We start from the raw sequence: 19,770 nt of genomic DNA, 5'->3' as shown, positions 1-19,770 counted from the left end.
TTCCTTCTTTGCCTCTTTGCCTCAGTCTGTTGGGCAAGTGCCTCTTCAAAGTGGGAGAGCTTGATGCAGTCACATATATGATCATATCAAGACTGTCTTTTGTACCATTTTATCAATGTGCAGGGACACATTAGTCAACATGGGGTGGGGAAGATTCAGATGACTTGGTGGAACTAAATCCTGCAGCAAACTGCACACACTCCAATTCCACCAAAAATGGAATTTTGTTTCCTTCATTAAACTGGCATGCAGGGGTGGAATGTAGGGCAGAGTGAGCTGCAGGAACAATAAAAGGATGGAATGAGAGATATCTGCCCACTGTTGCTCCTCAGACTATGTTTGCCAAGCTGGTACCATAGGAGAAAACCACAGAAGGAGATGTCCACAGAACCCCAGAATGAGTCATTGTCTCCTTCCAAGCAAGAACAGTGACTCATGCAGAAACACAGGGTGTGTTCCTCAACTCTCCAAAGCTTGGGAAGTGTTGTTCCAAGGTGCCACCGCAGTCTGTCTTCTGTCTCCGAGTGCCCTGGATGTCCTTGCCGCGTGGGGAGAGAGCAAATGCAGTTACAGAAAAATGCCGGAATTAGATAAGAAAATATTGGAAAGGAACACTGAAAATAAGGAGAGCGAGCGAGCTGGTGATCAAGAGAGAGAGAGAGAGAGAGAGAGAGAGAGAGAGAGAGAGAGAGAGAGAGAGCAGAATTCATTGGGACTTTTTCTCCATGGAAGTTGCAAAGAAAGTGGACAGAGAGCTCCCCCTAGTGGCCCTGAAGGGATCCTTCATCTTCCTCCTTCACCACTGGCAGAGAGCTGAGGGGCCGAGATTCAACTTGACCAGAAAGAGTCTGGAGGCTTTCAGTGGAGCCTGGAAATGGTAAAGAATCAGGAAAAGAGGTGAGTGGAGAGAGGCAAAGTCAGGGGAAATAAAGCAGAGCCCTTGAGAACCGCAGCATGGCTGGATATATAGATGTACAGGGATGCAGTGCCCCCACCTGGAACCCACACACCTTCTCTTGCATGCTTGAACAGAACAGCTGTGTTAGCAAAACACCCCCTTCCTCTCCAAAAATCAAGGGAAGAGGCGTCATAAACTCAGCAAGTGCACATTGATAAGCAGCCCCTCTCCCCACACACTCACCCATTTGACATATGGGGGAGGCAGTGGATTTTTTATGTGTCAATTAAAAAAAGAAAAAGCCGCAGATGTGATATCACACCCAGAAGCGATGGTACTTCTGGGTGCAATGTGGGGAGGCATCCTTTTAAACTTTGCCCCAGGCTCCAGGGTGGTCAGCTATGCCACTGCTCTAGGAATTGCCAGGTCTAGATGTGAGACGATAGCCACATCATCATCTTCAACAACATACAGCTTCTCAACAGAAGAGTTCACAAAGCAGTTTACAGAGAAAATCAAATAACTATTAAAATGTTACTTATTCTCAGCAAAGCCAGTTATGGATGTTTCTGGGTTTACTGGTCTTTGGGAAAATAAATCCAACCAAGGGGCTGAATTTAGCAGCTGGTACTTAAAATGCTTACTTTAAAATTAATCTGCAGTATTTAGAGCCAATTCTATCTCTCCCCCCCCCCCACCAATGGTGCAACCGCATCAAAAACAGGCATGCTGTATCCAGTGGGGGGAAGCGAATCGGGAGGCTTCAGAGGAGAAAGGGAATTTTAAATCCCCTTCCTCCACCATAAGCTTCCCACTCCACAATGAATCTCCTTGGACTTGTGCTGGATTTTGCTAGTGCACGTCCAAGGTGACAAGGGGGGTGGGAAAGATGTTAAAAGACCTGGCAGGAACCTCCACTCGCAGATCCACTCCTTCCCAAAGAAGTTCTTGCCCAGACATTATCATTTGGTAGAGTTCTGCTATTGTTCAGTCAGTTGAGGACGTTTGGTACAGACTGAGGATGGCAGGTTCAATCCTCCACTGCTCTGTATCTAATAAAACCTCTGCCTGACCTTGTCAGCCATTTAGGTTAACTTTTTTTTTTCCGAATACAGCATCTGCGCGAGGAGGTGGAGGGCACGGTCCAGATCTGGATTTTGGAAGGGAGAGACAACCCTTTTCTCTTGCCATCATCCCACCTGAATGCCCCCCCCCCCGCCCACTTATATTTGATCAAGGGAAATACCTCCTGGGATCTCAGTGAGCTCGTTGAGGGGAGGGACGGTGTCCAGCTTGTCCGCATAGGTCTTGGCTGCCTGTCGCTTGGCGTATCGGGCCTCAATTTCCTTCTTGGTCCTCGGGATGCGGCATTTGAAGATGCAGCACAAGGTGATAACTATGGACACAGGAAAGCCCGTTGGGGCATGACTCTGTTTGGACACACAGAAGCACAGACCTGCCGCCACCGCCGCCAGTTGTGCCCCTCTGGTACAACTGGCACAAATGCACATTGTTCTTTCCCCTGTGCTGGTGCTCAGACTGTCTCCCCAAACCCAGCTCAGTTCAGTGACCTCCGTGTGGCAGCCACAGCCAGTGGCATAGCTGCCGGGGAAGCAAGTGCTGCAATGTGCCACATAAGTTACCCCGCCCACTTGTTGTCAGAGCTGTTCAGGGCAGCAGGGCAACTTTTACTGCTCCACCCCCTGTAGCTAAGCTACTGGCCACAGTGTGCGCCCTGCCCTTGATCTTTGGCCACCAGTGCTTATCTTTGATATTCTTCCCAAGAGTGGGGCCTGGAAGATGAGCTGGCTTTCCTCCACCTCTTCCTAGGGCCAGTTCTATGCAACAGAAACTCTGAGAACAGAATATTCCTTGTATACGCAAAGCACTGTCAGGGTCAGGGAGAAGGATGTTGTGGAACCCTCTCCCGGACATGCTATCTTTCTGTTCTTTCTTCATGGAAGGGCATTCCATGAAAAAGAAAAAAAGCACCCCCCTAAAATGCACAAACGGGCTTTTCTTGTTCAGCAAATGGTTCAGTTCAGCAAAGAGCACTGTCTGTTTTGCAAATGGACAGGACTGGCCAGGCATGATTCAGAACAAACGAGGGCTCACTGGGTTTCTCTCCCATCCCTCAGATAAGAGGCAGTAGCCGTAAACCAGCCGGAAAGCAATTAAAAGCCTCTGCTTTATCTCTCTAATAACAGGCTGCAATTTATTTCCTTTCTGGAAATCCATTTTGAGCTGTCGCTCTTCATTTTCAGTTCTCCATTCCACATGCTTGCATGCGCCTTCTGTGCACCAGGGTACGGTTGGGGGGGGGCTGGATGCATTTCTGTTCTACAACATTCGTTTGTCAATTATCTTCCATTGCATGTCCGCCTTCCACTTTGGTTCTCACTGTCTGAGCCCAATGCCAAGGGCTTGAGCGACGGTGGTGCAAGTGTACCACCAGTGCTGGGTTTTCTGAATCTCTTGGGGGGCGAGAGTGTCACCTGAACCACTCCCCTCCACACAATTAAGGGAAATGTCCCAGAGCCCAATCCTATGCATGTCTACTCAGAAGTAAGTTCCATTGCAGTCAATGGGGCTTACTCTCAGGAAACTGTGGATAGGATTGGGCTGTCAGACTCTTTAGGAACCGAGGGGAAGGGCCAGGGTGTTCAAGAGCCATGAGGACACTTAAGATTGGTTTGAGCAAGAAGGATCACTGGAGGTGGCATTCTGGAATGCAGAAGGTGACAGAACAGGACTAGTCTGTGGGTTGCCTGGCTGGGGCAGAGGCTCCACTTGCTCCTTGCAGCCTTCTAACACAGAGGATGCAGTAGCCTCAATACCAAACCTGGCGGAACTTTGTCTGCCCCATCCAGTCATCAGCATCCTTGAAAAGACCCCTTCAGAGCCATTCCTTCTTTCTGCACAGCCAAAGGAGACTTTAAAAAACAAACAAACAAAAAAACAACCTGCAGTAGCCTGAAACATCTGGCCAGTTTTCCCATTCAAAACGGTGCTGCTTATTTAATGCTGTGAACATAAGAACATAAGAACAGCCCCGCTGGATCAGGCCATAGGCCCATCTAATCCAGCTTCCTGTATCTCACAGTGGCCCACCAAATGCCCCAGGGAGCACACCAGATAACAAGAGACCTGCAAGGCTTCCTGGGAATTGTAGTTAAGAACAGCCCCACTGGATCAGGCCAGAGGCCCATCTAGTCCAGCTTCCTGTATCTCACAGCGGCCCACCAAATGCCCAGGGAGCACACCAGATAACAAGAGACCTCATCCTGGTGCCCTCCCTTGCATCTGACATAGCCCACTTCTAAAATCAGGAGATCACACATACACATCATGGCTTGTAAACCGTAATGGATTTTTCCTCCAGAAAAATCCTCCTCCTGTGGATCCTCCTCCTCTCCTCCCTGCCATGGAGCTCCAATTCAAATGCAAATGGGAAGCAGGGAAATAAAGAGCCACAATGCCAGGACCATTTGAATGGCCTCTGCAATTGAGCCCTTGCCATTTTTCAGCCCCTGTGGCAGAACTGCTGATTTCATTCACTGCCAATCGAATTCCCATTTTGTTTACAAATGTAAAGCTCAGCGGTGTGGAAATAGAAGAGACTTCAGCAAGAAATCAGAACTGAGCAGACAGTGCAAGGCTGGGATCTGCTGGCTCACAGGTCAAACAGGTCTTGCTGTCACCTTTTCATTGGATTTTTCGAGGGGACTAAAGACATCAGGAGGACTCCCTGCCTTCATCCCCCCAGTTCCCTGGGCTGAATCAAAACCTGTCCCTTGCCTGGAGCTGATCCTGGAGGCTTTTCTCTGCCTGCCTTGTAAATGAATCATTCCCAAACAATGCTGAGTGAGTTTCTCCTCTGCTGGAGGCGAGACCCTTGATCAAGTTACTGGCAATTCACCCCCATTGTCAGTTCCACCCAGATTCCTTTTCAGGAAGGAGAATTTGTAAAATCAATCCTGTGTTGGCAACCTTCAGTCTCTAAAGACTCTGGTATCGCGCTCTGAAAGGTGGTTCTGGAACAGCGTCTAGTGTGTCTGAAAAGGCCGATTCGGGAGTGACAATCCCTTCCGCACCGGGAGCAAGTGCAGTCTGTCCCTGGTCTGTCTCCCTGGCTATGGGCCTTCCTTCTTTGCCTCTTAGCCTCAGACTGTTGGCCAAGTGTCTCTTCAAACTGGGAAAGGCCATGCTGCACAGCCTGCCTCTAAGCGGGCTGCTCAGAGGCCAGGGTTTATTATTATTATTATTATTATTATTATTATTATTATTATTATTAACAGTATTTATATACCACTTTTCAACTAGAAGTTCACAAAGCGGTTTACAGAGAAAAATCAAATAACTAAATGGCTCCCTGTCCCAAAAGGGCTCACAATCTAAAAAGATGCAAATGAATACCAGCAGACAGCCTCTCGAACAGACAGTGCTGGGGTGAGGTGGGCCAGTTACTCTCCCCCTGCTAAAAAAAGGAGCACCCACTTGAAAAAGGGCCTCTTACCCAATTAGCAGGGGTATTCCCACTTGTTGAGGTCCACTCCTAAGGCCTTCAGATCCCTCTTATATAAAATCAATACATTCAATTAATACTGCCTTGGAGTCATACTAGCTGCTAACCTAAAAGTATAACAAAATCAAGGGAGTTTTTTTTTCCTAAGTAAATAAAGGGGGGCTTTAAATGTGCCCAAACCTGGGAAGGATTCAGCCCTTTGCCCACCCCATGACCCTGACCCCAGCCTCCCCAGGCTCTGTTTTTGATGAAAGAGTTAAAACTCATCTCATTCCCCCCCCCCCCCCGGCAACTGCTTCGTCCAAGAGCACTGGTGCACAGACAGACACTCCCAACTTCCCAGGGACAGTTCCTGTTTTTGCAGGGCCTGTCCCTGGTCAATCATTGCCTTTGTGAACACCTTGTGCACATGATGTTGGGGTGAATTGCTGGAGGACTCCTCATTCCTTATGCTCACTGGGGCGCCAGTCCACTGGGATTGACTCTCTAAGCAAACAGGCACAGGTTGGGGCCACAACAATGTTGTCACCCTGGTCCTGACCCCAGGCTGGCATTACTCAGTTCACCAACACCCCTCTCCTTCCCGCACTATGCAGATAATCACATTACCCTCAGGACTGGGGCTTTTTCTGGGTGACTGGCTCTGCAACATTTTCAGCGCCTTGGTCTGCTGAGGTGTGCCTTCCATGATTAACAGCCCAATCCTATCCACGCTTTCCTGGGAGTAAGCCCCATTGACTCTACTGGGACTTACTTCTGAGTAGGCATGCATAGGATTGGGCTGTGAGTCGGGCCATTCCTTTGATAATCTTAACCAGAGCAGTAGCCAGATGGCAGGTCTCAGATAAGAGATAAGAGGACAATCCTGTCGCCTTCCAGTTTCACTCCTTATCTGGGTGTTCAGGGCCTGCCTGGGGAGGTGGTCTCAAGTCCCAGGGAAGGAAGGAAGCTTCCAGGAGCCCGACTGCAGGAGCAACAAGTCTTCCCCAGCTGCTGTCCCAGCAACTGGGCACTTGCGGGCTCTCCATGGAATCACAGGCCTCCTCCGGAAGGTGGACATGAACTTGGATTAAGAGCTGCCTTTGCACACCAAGAGCTACAGCTCAGCGGCCCTCCAGGGATCGGCGTGTCCTGAACCCCTGGAGGAGATGGGAATGCCTGCTTTACGCCAAATGGTGGTGAGTTTGCGCCTGAACATTACTGCTGCAAGCTTTGATCGGGTTCCTTTGCTTCTGAGCAGTCTCACGAGCAGCTCTGCTGATCAGCTGCAGCTTAGAAGCCTGGATCTGGAGTCACTCTGACTTGGCGTGGCTAGATTTGCTTCTCCTTAGCTGGGTCATCCCCAGCTCAGAGGATGTAATGGGGTGTGTGGAGAGGGTGAGCCTCCACCGTGCATCTCGTGATTTGAACCTGGCCGAGGCTGTGGACCCTGACGGCCCAGGAACAAACAAGATTAATCCCTTAGGCCCGAAGTTCTGCCCACCCCTCCATTAACCCAGCAAAGGGTGTCTTTACTCATGGAGGGTAAAGGTGGGGGCTTTGGGAAATCCATGCCTGCTGCCAGAGAGACCTCTCTTGCCAGGGCCTCTTTCTACATAAGAACATAAGAACAGCCCCACTGGAGCAGGCCATAGGCCCATCTAGTCCAGCTTCCTGTATCTCACAGCGGCCCACCAAATGCCCCAGGGAGCCCACCAGATAACAAGAGACCTCATCCTGGTGCCCTCCCCTGCATCTGGCATTCTGACATAACCCATTTCTAAAATCAGGAGGTTGCACATACACATCATGGCTTGTACCCCATAATGGATTTTTCCTCCAGAAACTTGTCCAATCCCCTTTTAAAGGCATCCAGGCCAGATGCCATCACCACTTCCTGCGGCAAGGAGTTCCACAGACCAACCACACGCTGTGTAAAGAAATATTTTCTCTTGTCTGTTCTAACTCTCCCAACACTCCATTTTAGTGGATGTCCCCTGGTTCTGGTGTTATGTGAGAGTGTAAAGAGCAGCTCCCTATCCACTCTGTCCATCCCCTACATAATTTTGTATGTCTCAATCATGTCCCCCCTCAGGCGTCTCTTTTCTAGGCTGAAGAGGCCCAAACGCCGTAGCCTTTCCTCGTAAGGAAGGTGCCCCAGCCCCGTAATCATTCTAAAAGAGGCCTGCACCATTCAGCCTCACCAAGCCAGATCCAGGCTGCTAGCAGGGTTGCCAATTTCTTAGTCAGCCACTGTTGCTGTGCTTTTATGTGCAGATACTGTCAGGAGGATCTTATTTATTTCCATACAGTAAAAAAAGCCTTTCTGGGCACTTCTTGAACACTGAGTTGCTGTTAAAGGCCCAAGGGGAGGCCAGGAGAGCTTTTTGGGGGGTCCAATAGCACTACTGAGCACATCAACTATGGACTGTGGCCTGCCAGGCCGTGGGCAGGATTGGTGGACGGTGTTTGGCTTGGTGGTGATGCAGTTCTGAAAAGGAAGCTTCTGGGGCTTGTTGGATACAAATGCTGTTCCTTCTGATCCAACATGTGTGCTGGAGGGCAAACCAATGGTGAGGCCAAGACACTCTGAACCTGCTTAAAAGCATTCTTACAGACACTCCAGCAGGAACCTGTCCCTGTCTTGGGGTGCATCTTGTCTTTAAAGCACATGCAGAGAAACACACTCATGCAAGTAAAAATGTTGCTATTTACCCTACTGGTAAGGTGCATTTTGAATTGCTGAGTAACAGCAACTGTTACCCTGCACATGCCTGATCTTGTCTGATCTTAGAAGCTAAGCAGGGTCAGGCCTGGTTAGTACTTAGATGGGAGACCACCTGGGAATACCGGGTGCTGTAGGCTTAGACCATAGTCTTTCGAGACTGAAGGTTGCCAACCATTTGCCAAGTTAAGGCCATTTCAAATGTACAGGTATCATTAGCTTAGTGAACCAACCAACACTCCCTCCGGCTTTCAAAATAAAGTAGGAAATGCTTTTGTGGAGTGAATGGATAAAGCAGGTGGAGCAGAGCCTTCAGCAACGGGTGATGGGGGGGCATGAAGGTACATGAAATGTGGGAGAATTTGTTCCCCTCTATTTTGCCTCCATTTTGCTCCCCCTCCTGGAATGGCTCCGAAGGGGAGGGGGGGCACTTGCATGGTGTGTTCAGACACCCTGCAAAACATAGTGCTTTGCACCCCTTCTAGTTGCGCCACTGGCTATATTATGGATGGGGGGACGGGCTGTGATATCCAAAATTTTCTGATGGCCAAAGCAGAGCAACCACTTGGTCGCATGATTCCTTGGGAGGTGATTTAAGCAGAAATTGTTGCATGTGTGTTGGGCACCTGCCTCCACCTCATCAATGAGGACTGCTGCCTGTTGGCAACCTTCACGAAAGACTCTGGTATCGCGCTCTGAAAGGTGGTTCTGGAACAGCGTCTAGTGTGGCTGAAAAGGCCAATCCGGGAGTGACAATCCCTTCCACACCGGGAGCAAGTGCAGTCTGTCCCTGGTCTGTCTCCCTGGCTATGGGCCTTCCTTCTTTGCCTCTTTGCCTCAGACTGTTGGCCAAGTGTCTCTTCAAACTGGGAAAGGTCATGCTGCACAGCCTGCCTCCAAGCGGGACGCTCAGAGGCCAGGGTTTCCCACCTGTTGAGGTCCACTCCTAAGGCCTTCAGATCCCTCTTGCAGATGTCCTTGTATCGCAGCTGTGGTCTACCTGTAGGGCACTTTCCCTGCACAAGTTCTCCATAGAGGAGATCCTGTGGGATCCGGCCATCATCTGGATCATAGATCTGTCTCTGTGTTTTTGAATGGTGGTTCTCTAGGGTCAGCTTGCAGACTTGTCTGAATGAAGGACTGCATCTGACATGACATACCCTTGAACTCAGCTGGACTTGCTTCTGAGTAACTCTGTACAGGAGCAAGCTGCAAACCTGTTCATGCCTACTCAGAACTAAGTCCCATTGAGTTGAATGGGCTTATTCCCAGGTAAATGTGCATAGAATTGCAACCTTCACACTTAGCTGGGAGTAAACCCTATTGAACTTAGAGTGACTTTCTTCAGAGTAGACATGCACTGGCTTGAGCTGCATGGCTGCACCTGTTGACCCACTGCCAACCTCCAGGCATTGACCTGTCTGGCTCACCTGTCTGGCTCCCCAGGAATTCATCTGGTTGTCTGAAATGAACCCACAGAATGCTAAGGCAGCTATTGGCTCTTTGGCTCTGATCAGACTTCCTGCAAGTGGTTGAGGAGGGGACCAGCAGGAGCTGTTCCACCTGTTTGTTCCAGGCAGGCATGTTGTGTGGTCAAGGGCCCTTGCATGGGGGGTGGGGGGGCACTTACTGACGCTCATGACGAAGATGGCAAAGATCCCAACCACTTGCCAGAGCCGCAGACCCCAAATCACCACGGTCTCCGACGTGACAGGGTCCGGCTTCTTTTTGGGAGGTTCTGTGGTGGCCTGAAGTCAGAACAGAGGAGTGGGAGGGGGGGGGAAGAGAAAATAGATTTCGGTCAGGAGTGATGTGGCTCAACATTTCAAGTTCCTCACAACTTGTCAGCATCTGATAAAAAGCTGGAATCACAGAATCATTCACGATCCTGAGCATGAACTGAGCATGAGAAATGTTCAAGGCGGGTACAACTACCCTGTCAGGTTGATCCGTAGATCTTATACCCACAAGTGTGTCCTGGGGCGTGAATCAATTTTCTGAATAGATGGGAACCAAACTTGTGTTGGCAACCTTCAGTCTCAAAAGACTATGGTACCGCGCTCTGAATGGTGGTTCTGGAACAGCGTCTAGTGTGGCTGAACAGGCCAATTCGGGAGTGACAATCCCTTCCACACTGGGAGCAAGTGCAGAGCAGTAACTGTTACCCTGCACAAGCCTGATCTTGTCTGATCTTGGAAGCTAAGCAGGGTCAGGCCTGGTTAGTACTTGGATGGGAGACTGCCCAGGAATACCGGGTGCTGTAGGCTTATACCATAGTCTTTCGAGACTGAAGGTTGCAACCACTGAACCAAACTATTGTTTTGGTTTTCAGGTGTTCTGAACAAGCAGGATGGTATCCAAGTAGGTGTGACTGTGCTTTGGGGTGCTCCTTGTGGGTAGCTGCCAAAGAACACCTCTTTCATTACCTTTAGACTGTCACAGAAGTGTCTCACTATCAATTTTCAGGGTGTTTAGTAGCAGAAGAACATCTTCCTAGTTTTTTGCCACCTCCTCTTGCAGGCGGTGCAATGTCCTGGGGGCTACCATTTGGACTTCCACTATCTGTCCTGGGATGCAGTTTTGTCAAGGGTCACTGCAGGAGTAAAAATGGCTTTTGCAAGGCAGTGATGGTTTGGAGACCATATGAGCCCCCACCTAAAATGGTCCCAAACTAAAACAGAACAGGGGCCCCAAGTATGAGCGGGTTGGGCTCCAAGAGAAGTTCCAAGAGAAGAGACCCTGTTCTGGACAGTTATTGTAACCACAGTGAGTGAATTTGCATCTCCATGCTCTGAAAGGCTGCAGCTCACAAGCATTCCCCCCAGAGAGATGAAAGAGGGAAAAAGAGATCAAAGTAAGTCCGCTCTGCAAAAGTCAGTCGGTGAAGCTGTTCTCATCATCGTCACACAAGATGCCAATTCCTACCATTGTAACTGCTGTTAAGAGCACAGGAGCACATCAGGTTGGTTGGAAAAGATTTGGCAATTTAATGAGGCATGAGTTTGCATCACTCCACAAAATTTTTTTTTTTTTGAACAATCAGACTTCGAAGTAGGCAAACCCTTTGAAGGAAACTTGTGCTGCCCTCAGAGCTTCTCCACAGCAGAGGATTCAAAGCAGAACCGAGCTTGGAACAGGCTACCAGAAAAAACATTTCCATCTCAGCCTTGCATAGGGGATGTTCACTGTAGCCCTCCCCAAACTCGCCTTCATACATCCCTATGAGCAAAACTGCAGCGCCACCTGGTGGGCAAGAAGGGTATATTGCAACCAGGGACACATAGGAACATAAGAAGGGCCCTGCTGGATCAGGCCATAGGCCATAAGAACATAAGACCCATAGGCCCATCTAGTACAGCTTTCTGTATCTAACAGTGGCCCACCAAATGCTCCACAGAGCACACAGGCAACAGACACAACCTGCGTCCTGGTGCCCTCCCCTGCATCTGGCAATCAGAGGCAGCCTGCCTCTAAAACCAAGAGCTTGCACATAACCTACTATGACTTGTAACCCGTAATGAACTTCTCCTCCAGAATTTTGTCCAATCCCCTGTTAAAGGCATCCAGGCAAGATGCCATCACTACTTCTTGTGGCAAAGAGTTCCACAGACTCAAGCACCATGTGAGCAGTTGGTGACAGTTTGGGAGAAGGCAGCAAAGAGGGTTTTGTTTTTTAACCTGCTATTCCTGGAGTTTTACGAACCCTTAATACATCACCATCCCCATACAGTTCCCACTGATACATGATTGGCTTGCCAAGGGATAGGAAAGTCAATCTGTCCTGGCCACTGAAGCACCTTGAAGTTGAGCCAAAAGGTGTGTGTGTGTGGTGGTAGTGGGCTTTATCAGCCTGCTGGTTGGCAACTGCCTCAGTTGGCCTTATGGATGTGCCAGCCCTGTCTGATACCATGCCGTGTACTGCTTCATCCTCGACTGGCACAATTGGCCACATGTACTGTCAGTCAGCACTGCCCTCATTTGGCCTCATTTTTCTTCAGTGCCATAAAATCTGACTGGTTGCAATGTTAATCCTCCACAGATATCACAAGGACATTTAAAACTTTGTCTGTGCAATCCATGAGGACTAGAAACTTGCTTTTTTGTTCTTGTTAAGCAAAACACCAGATACTACTACATAAGGCAGGGGCTATTCACCCCAGCATAACATTTTTTCCCTGTGGCTGTTTGCTGGAGTTTCTTTTGCGCCTTTATTTATTTATTTTAATTGTGAGCCCTTTTGAGACAGGGAGTCATTTTTTTTCTCCAACTGTCTTTGTTGAGAAGCGGTATATATGTGTTCTTAAAAACAATAATAATAATGTACAGCTTTGCTGAAACCATTTGCTTCCTGGGGAATTCTCAACCCCTGTTATGTGATATCTTCATTGCCTTTGTATCTTGGGTGCATGACAGCTCTGCCTTTGTCCAACTGTAATGAGATATCAGTGGAAGTGGGCTGGAAGGGGTCAGTTGCCCACAAACTCACAATGGGCAACAGACACTGTTTTTCAGTCATCCGAGGCCTCTGCTAATGTTTTTGTGCACTTGAAAATTTCTCTGCCCTCCTAACAAATCAATTTACAATCCATTTTTGGAGGATTACATTTCTCACCATGTCCCTCTCCTTGGAATATGATCTGGCTGTCATTAAGGATCAGAACAGAAGCCCAGAATCTACACCCACATACCTGTAGTTGCTTAGAAATGTACTGCTATATGCTTTTAACCCCCTAGTCAGTTACCAGTGTTTCTGGAGGATCATTTTGCCAAGGGAGTGGAAGACCCAAAAAGGCTGCCAAGTTTTGAATGTGCCCCCTCCTGTAACGCTGCTTTAAACTGCAACCTGAACTTCAGCAACTAGTAAGTGATCACGTTTATCCCCATGCCAAGAAAAACTTCACCTGCTAATCAACTCATAATTAAAAGGCTTAAGAGCAGTCCAGGCTGCTTCTTTTAGTCAGCCTGGACCAAATCTGCTAATGTGTCCGTAGTCTTTCACAGTTGTGAGCTAGGGGATGGACAGAGTAGATAGAGAGATGCTCTCACTCTCACATAACACCAGAACCAGGGGACACCTGCTAAAATTGAGTGTTGGGAGGGTTAGGACAGACAAAAGAAAATATTTCTTTACTCAGTGTGTGGTCGGTCTGTGGAACTCCTTGCCACCATATGTTCTTATGTTTATGTTTAGTAGAAATTAAGCAAGTGCAATATTCTCCAGACATTGAGACTGCAGTGATATAAAGCTTTGATGTTGAATTTGTCTGTAGTATTGCCAACTTTTTTCCAGGCCCTGCTCCTATGCTTCTAACAGCAGCCCAACATGCCAAAATGTAGCAGGTGATGTTTTTTCTGGAAAGGAGAGAAAGTAATTGGGGAACGCAGGGCACAATAGCTGATATTAAGGGGGGCACACTGGGGTATTAAAATCAGATATTTTACTCCTGCCCAACTTATACATGAACAAGGCAAATGGCATCTAAACTGACCCTGTGGCAATGGAACTTGGCAGAAAGTCATTTCGAGTAGGGGTCTTCCAGCCCATCCTCCACATGGTTCTTCAGCAAAAACTGCTGAAACCCAAGAGACAATCTACACAGCCCGTTGAAACCCGCTTCTTTGTCTTCTTTAACAATCTTTTCCTTCTCTAGGCTCAGCTCCTTTAAGTAATGGTATGGCAGGCAAAAACAAAAAAACCCAACAAGTGGATCTTCCTCTACACCCCACCCATACATGAACTGTACACAACCACAGCCTGCTGGCAATGATATATCCAGATGGCAAAGGCACAGGAGTTGTACCACTTCAAAAAAAAAAAAAAAAAAAAGTAGCACTCTTGCTAAAAGCCCCATGCTCAAAATTGTGGGGGGAAAGATGAAGATCCTAATGAAATCCACTTGCTTAGCCCTTTCCCCAGTATAAACATGGCTCTCCCCTGAGGTCTTCTAAATTGCCAGTGGGGGCAATGCAAATGGTTAAGGAGACAAGCCTCCCAGTAGTTCAAATGTCGTACCAGATACACAGACTTAGGAATTACAGTTCTGAGAAAGCAAGATGGGATCTTAAGCAATTTGTTGTAACTGGTTTCTTTCCTGATGCATTTGCCCAAGGAGACTTATAGTACCAGCCTATACAAGCCAACTCAGAAGTAAGTCCCATTGTGTTCAGTGGGGCTTACTCCAAGGAAAGTGTGTATAGGATTGCAACCTTATGCAAGAGAACTCACCTCTCCCATTATCAGTTCCCTTCCTTTCTCCTGGTGAAGAATTGATCTATGCCTTTAGGAACTTGACCAGAGGTTTCTGTATTGTGACTTTTCCTATCAAGGCTTCAAATGATAGCTTCCACCCCAATGGGATGGGCTCATAAAAAGGAGGAAATGACCCAATCGTGGCTTGAATTTTTTAAAATAATTTTTAAATTCAAGGCAGCAGAATGTTTTAGTGGTGTCCCTCTTGCTTTCAGTGAAAAGGGGACTTCGGAGAAAGCAGGATACCAAGAAGCAAAGATCAAGTGCAGGTAGCATGTCTTAATCTTGACCATGCTAGTAAAGAAATGTAGAGACTGATGTAACTAAAATATGTTCTGCTTGAGAAAGGCTTGTGCTTGACAAGGGTGGGTAGGAGGCAACTTGGAAGCTCCTGGGATCTTGGGTGGCCTGCGGCAGAGCTACAAAAGGTTTCTGGCCCCAGGAAAAAAAATAAGAAGGGAAACAAAAGAGTTAAAGTACAATGGGGTGAGTTTGTTCTACAATACATTTTAGCTCTCTGAGAAACAGTAGCTTTCAGATTAATGCTGGTTTCTCACACTTTTGCTGAGCTCTATCAAAATGAAGGGTTCACAAAGAGAATCTTGATTGACTAGCTGAGTGTCCACCTGCTCCACCCCTGCTCCAGCCACACTTGCACCATCTGCTCCTCTACATGCTCCCAGCCTGTCCCTCCGGCCCAGGGTCCACAGCTGTGAGGTCACAGCCCACCCAGTACTGCAGCATTTAAACTCATTACCGAAAGGGACCTCAGTTTCATCAAACTGAATAAAGTCCTGGCTTAACTCTGGATTTATGTAGGTTTCAAACACCCAGAATTATTAACTGTATTTACTTCTAATCTGTGCTGGAGTGTGTGTGATTCCCCCCCCCTTAGTGTTTATGGATGGTTGTAAATGTTACATTATTTTGGGACTTTTAATAAAAGTCCATAAATACATGTATACAACTTTTTTTTTCTTTCTGGTGCAAACTCTAGCATGTCGGGGGGCTTATGGATTTGGTATTCAAGCCTTCACTTTAACTCAGGCTTCATTATTCAACTACTGTAGATTGTGCTGGCATATAAAAGTCTCTTTCTTAGGGATGCCCCAGAAACTTTACTCAGTGTGTAGTTAGTCTGTGGAACTCTATGCCACAGGATGTGGTGATGGCGTCTGGCCTGGAGGCCTTTAAAAGGGGATTGGACAAATTTCTGGAGGAAAAGTCTATCACGAGTTGCAAGCCATGATGTGTATGTGCAGCCTCCTGATTTTAGAAATGGGTTATGTCAGATGCAAGGAAGGGCACCAGGATGCAGGTCTCTTGTTATCTGGTGTGCTCCCTGGGGCATTTGGTGGGCTGCTGTGAGATATGGGAAGCTGGACAAGATGGGCCTATGTCCTGATCCAGTGGGGCTGTTCTTATGCTCAGATAAAATATCCAGCCAAGGGAGGTGGGGAATCCACTGTATTCCAAGTAGTACACGGCTTCCTTCCTTGCAGCTGTTTCTGATGACAGACTTCAATTTCTTTTGATAGTCTCCTGAAATCAGTGCAGCTTACTCTTGAGGAAGCCGCCACAGACTCAGGCTGTCACAGTGAGATTTGCCTAACAAGGGTTTTTAAGAACATAAGAACAGCTCCACTGGATCAGGCCATAGGCCCATCTAGTCCAGCTTCCTGTATCTCACAGTGGCCCACCAAATGCCCCAGGGAGCACACCAGTTAACAAGAGACCTGCATCCTGGTGCCCTCCCTTGCATCTGGCATTCTGATACATAGCCCATTTCTAAAATCAGGAGGTTGCACATACAAATCATGGCTTGTAACCCATAATGGATTTTCCCCCCAGAAACTTGTCCAATCCCCTTTTAAAGGCATCCAGGCCAGACGTCCAGGCCAGACGTTAAAGGCGTCCAGGCGTCCAGAGTATAAAGAGCATCCCTCTATCCACTCTGTCTATCCCCTGCATAATTTTGTATGTCTCAATCATGTCCCCCCTGAGGCACCTCTTTTCTAGGCTGAAGAGGTCCAAATGCCATAGCCTTTCCTCATAAGGAAGGTGCCCCAGCCCAGTAATCATCTTAGTCACTCTCTTTTGCACCTTTTCCATTTCCACTATGTCTTTTTTGAGATGCAGTGACCAGAACTGGACACAATACTCCAGGTGTGGCCTTACCATCGATTTGTACAGCAGCATTATAATATTAGCCGTTTTGTTCTCAATACCTTTTCTAATGATCCCAAGCATAGAATTGGCCTTCTTTATTACAGCCGCACATTGAGTCAATACTTTCATTGACCTGTCCACCACCACCCCAAGATCTCTCTCCTGATCTGTCACAGACAGCTCAGAACCCATCAGCCTATATCTAAAGTTTTGATTTTTTGCCCCAATGTGCATGACTTTACACTTACTGACATTGAAGCGCATCTGCCATTTTGCTGCCCATTCTGCCAGTCTGGAGAGATCCTTCTGGAGCTCCTCACAATCATTTCTGGTCTTCACCACTCGGAAAAGTTTGGTGTCATCTGCAAACTTAGCCACCTCACTGCTCAACCCTGTCTCCAGGTCATTTATGAAGAGGTTGAAAAGCACCGGTCCCAGGACAGATCCTTGGGGCACACCGCTTTTCACCTCTTTCCATTGTGAAAATTGCCCATTGACACCCACTCTCTATTTCCTGGTCTTCAACTAGTTCTCAATCCAGGAGAGGACCTGTCCTCTAATTCCCTGAGTGTGGAGTTTTTTTAGTAGCCTTTGGTGAGGGACCGTGTCGAATGCCTTCTGAAAGTCCAGATATATAATGTCTACGAGTTCTCCCACATCCACATGCCTGTTGACCTTTTCAAAGAATTCTATAAGGTTCATGAGGCAAGACTTACCCTTACAGAAGCCATGCTGATTCTCCCTCAGCAAGGCCTGTTCGTCTATGTGTTTTGAGATCCTATCTTTGATGAGGCATTCCACCATCTTACCCAGTATAGATGTTAGGCTGACTGGCCTATAGTTTCCCAGGTCCCCCCTCTTTCCCTTTTTAAAGATAGGCGTGACATTTGCTATCCTCCAATCGTCTGGCACCGTGGCTGTTTTGAGGGACAAGCTGCATATCTTAGTCAAGAGATCAGCAACTTCATTCTTCAATTCCTTAATAACTCTTGGGTGGATGCCATCAGGGCCCGGTGACTTATTGATCTTCCAAGCCAAACTTGGAAGTTTAAGGGCTGAATATTGTTCTATTTCTCATCAAGTTATCCAGGACCCTCCTAAAGCAGAACAGGAACGACAACTACGTTCCCAGGTTTAAAAAACAAACAAGGGCCAGCCTTAGGAGCTGGGGAGCCCCATTGGAAGCATTTTTTGCAGGGCTCCAGGTTCTCAGTCAAGGTTTGTCAAATCTTAGATATAAATTTTATTGTAGTCTTTATTGTAGACTTTACATCTCTATGGTAAGATGGAAAGCAATTAAAATGTGCTTTTTAAAAATGTGCCTGTGGTTAATGGTCCAAATGAATCTCAGCACATTTTAATATCAAGTTTCATACATGGAAGCCTACAAGCAAACCAACAAAATGTGTAGATTACCTTTGAAAAATAGTTACAAAACCACTTGTTTTAGTTACTGTGAAATGACTTAGTAAAAATATCATATATATATATTTTTATTTTTACCCTAGCACAGTGCAGGGCCGAATTTACCTTAGGCATAGAGCCCAACTGGGAGCAATTGGCTTAAAGCAGGAGGTCTGGTCTAGAGGGTAGAGCCTCCATTTGCCTGAAGATAACATCCGAAGGCCGCCAGTTCGAGGCCACTGGCACCTTGAAGCAGTGCGACCTTGAAGCAGCTGACAAGCTGAGCTGAGTTATTCCATCTGCTCTGAGCGTGGGAGGATGGAGGCCAGAATGTGAAACCAGAACAGAAAGAAACATCTGAATGTTGTGGTTCTTGAAAGAAAGAACCTTCTTTCAATTGTAAAAATCCCTACAGGGATTTAAATAGCCTGCCTATGTAAACCGCCTTGAATAAAGTCTTGAATAAAGACCAAGAAAGGCGGTATATAAATACCTGTATTATTATTATTATTATTATTATTATTATTATTATTATTATTATTATTATTATTATTATTATTAATAATAATAATAATAATAATAATAATAATAATAATAATAATAATAATAATAATAATAATAATAATAATAATAATAATAATAATAAGAGAGGTTTTCTGTCTAAGTCTTACTGAATGCAATGGGCTTACTTCTGAGTAAAATAAATAACACCATTTTCAAACAGCTCTGCTGATGACTCCTGTATGGAAACCTGGCTTGAATAGAAGCCCCCATCCTAGAGCAGAGTTCTGTGCTTGGGGAATGGTGGCAGGCAAGGTGTTTGGTGGATTTGCTGGCTGTTGCGTCCCCATGGTTAGTGCCGACAGGCAAAAGGCTGAACCAGGGAGTATCTTGGCTCTGCCACTGTGGCTGCCTCGCCTGGTCTGATGCACACAGACAAGTCCCTTTCCCAACAGCCTGCTGCAGCTGGCTCTCTCCTTACCTCGATCAGCTGGCTCAGGGCGGTTCGGGAGTAGCAGAGCAGCAGGGAAGGTGACCCCCCGAACTGACACAGGGGGTTCCGCGAAGGCTGGTCCCACGCCATCTTCTGTCTTCCCTGCTGCTTGTTCGTCTTCGTCTCTGTGCAGAGCAGAGCCTGCGGAGGGGGGTTGATGGATGGCCAGGAAGCCGCCTCGTCACCCCCCCTCCACATCTGCCGCTCTCGGCCATGCACCTGCCACAGCCTGCGTGCTCTTGTCTCACAGCTTCAGAGGCTGCCCTGGGGAGCTCGTAATTAATTCATTGGGCCACCGGGTTCGCTTACAGGCAGCTTTTGGTCTGGGGACCAGCCAGGAGCAGGAGAGCGATCATCACCCAGGCTGTTCAGGGATGAGGTTGCTGGCAGAGAAGAAGAGGCTGCTACTACCCAGACTTCATTTCCCCTGGGGAGCAAAGTTATCTACTTAGTGCAGCTCTGTGTGCTTCCAAGCGGATGAAAGATGGCCTGTCTTCCTCCTCCTTCTTGTTGCGTGGGTGAGGAAATTAGAGATGCACATGGGAACTCTGTCTGATACTGGAGCGGTTCTATGAAGAGGTCTTTGATGCAGTCTTCTGAATAGCCGCTCACCGGTGGTGAGCAAGAATGACCTCCAGGCGACCAGACTGGGAAACCGTGGGCCCAATTCTGTCCAACTTTCTAGTGCTGATGCAGCTGTGCCAATGGGGCATGTTCTGCATCCTGTGGTGGGAGAGCAGTTACAGAGGCCCCCTCAAGGGAAGGGACCATTTGTAACTTTACCTTGGGGCTGCATCAGTGCCGGGAAGTAGGACAGGGTCGGGCC

The 19,770-nt window shown here is 47.6% G+C and overlaps 1 protein-coding gene and 1 pseudogene across 1 annotated transcript; one reads left to right on the top strand and one right to left on the bottom strand.

Moving 5' to 3' along the window:
• Positions 1-761: 761 nt before the first annotated feature.
• TMIE (transmembrane inner ear) lies at positions 762-19,034 on the bottom strand. Its single transcript, XM_066631427.1, has 4 exons — positions 18,933-19,034; positions 9,758-9,875; positions 2,145-2,294; positions 762-868 (listed from the first exon to the last, which is right to left on the bottom strand). The coding sequence occupies exons 1-4, from the start codon at positions 19,032-19,034 to the stop codon at positions 762-764; spliced, it is 477 nt and encodes a 158-aa protein (XP_066487524.1).
• On the top strand, positions 8,148-8,267 carry LOC136654453 (5S ribosomal RNA; annotated as a pseudogene).
• Positions 19,035-19,770: the final 736 nt, after the last annotated feature.

This window comes from Tiliqua scincoides, chromosome 5 (assembly GCF_035046505.1).
Source record: "Tiliqua scincoides isolate rTilSci1 chromosome 5, rTilSci1.hap2, whole genome shotgun sequence".
Classification (NCBI taxonomy): domain Eukaryota; kingdom Metazoa; phylum Chordata; class Lepidosauria; order Squamata; family Scincidae; genus Tiliqua; species Tiliqua scincoides.
Note: the sequence above shows the minus strand (reverse complement) of the source record. Positions and strands in the feature narration are given on the sequence as shown.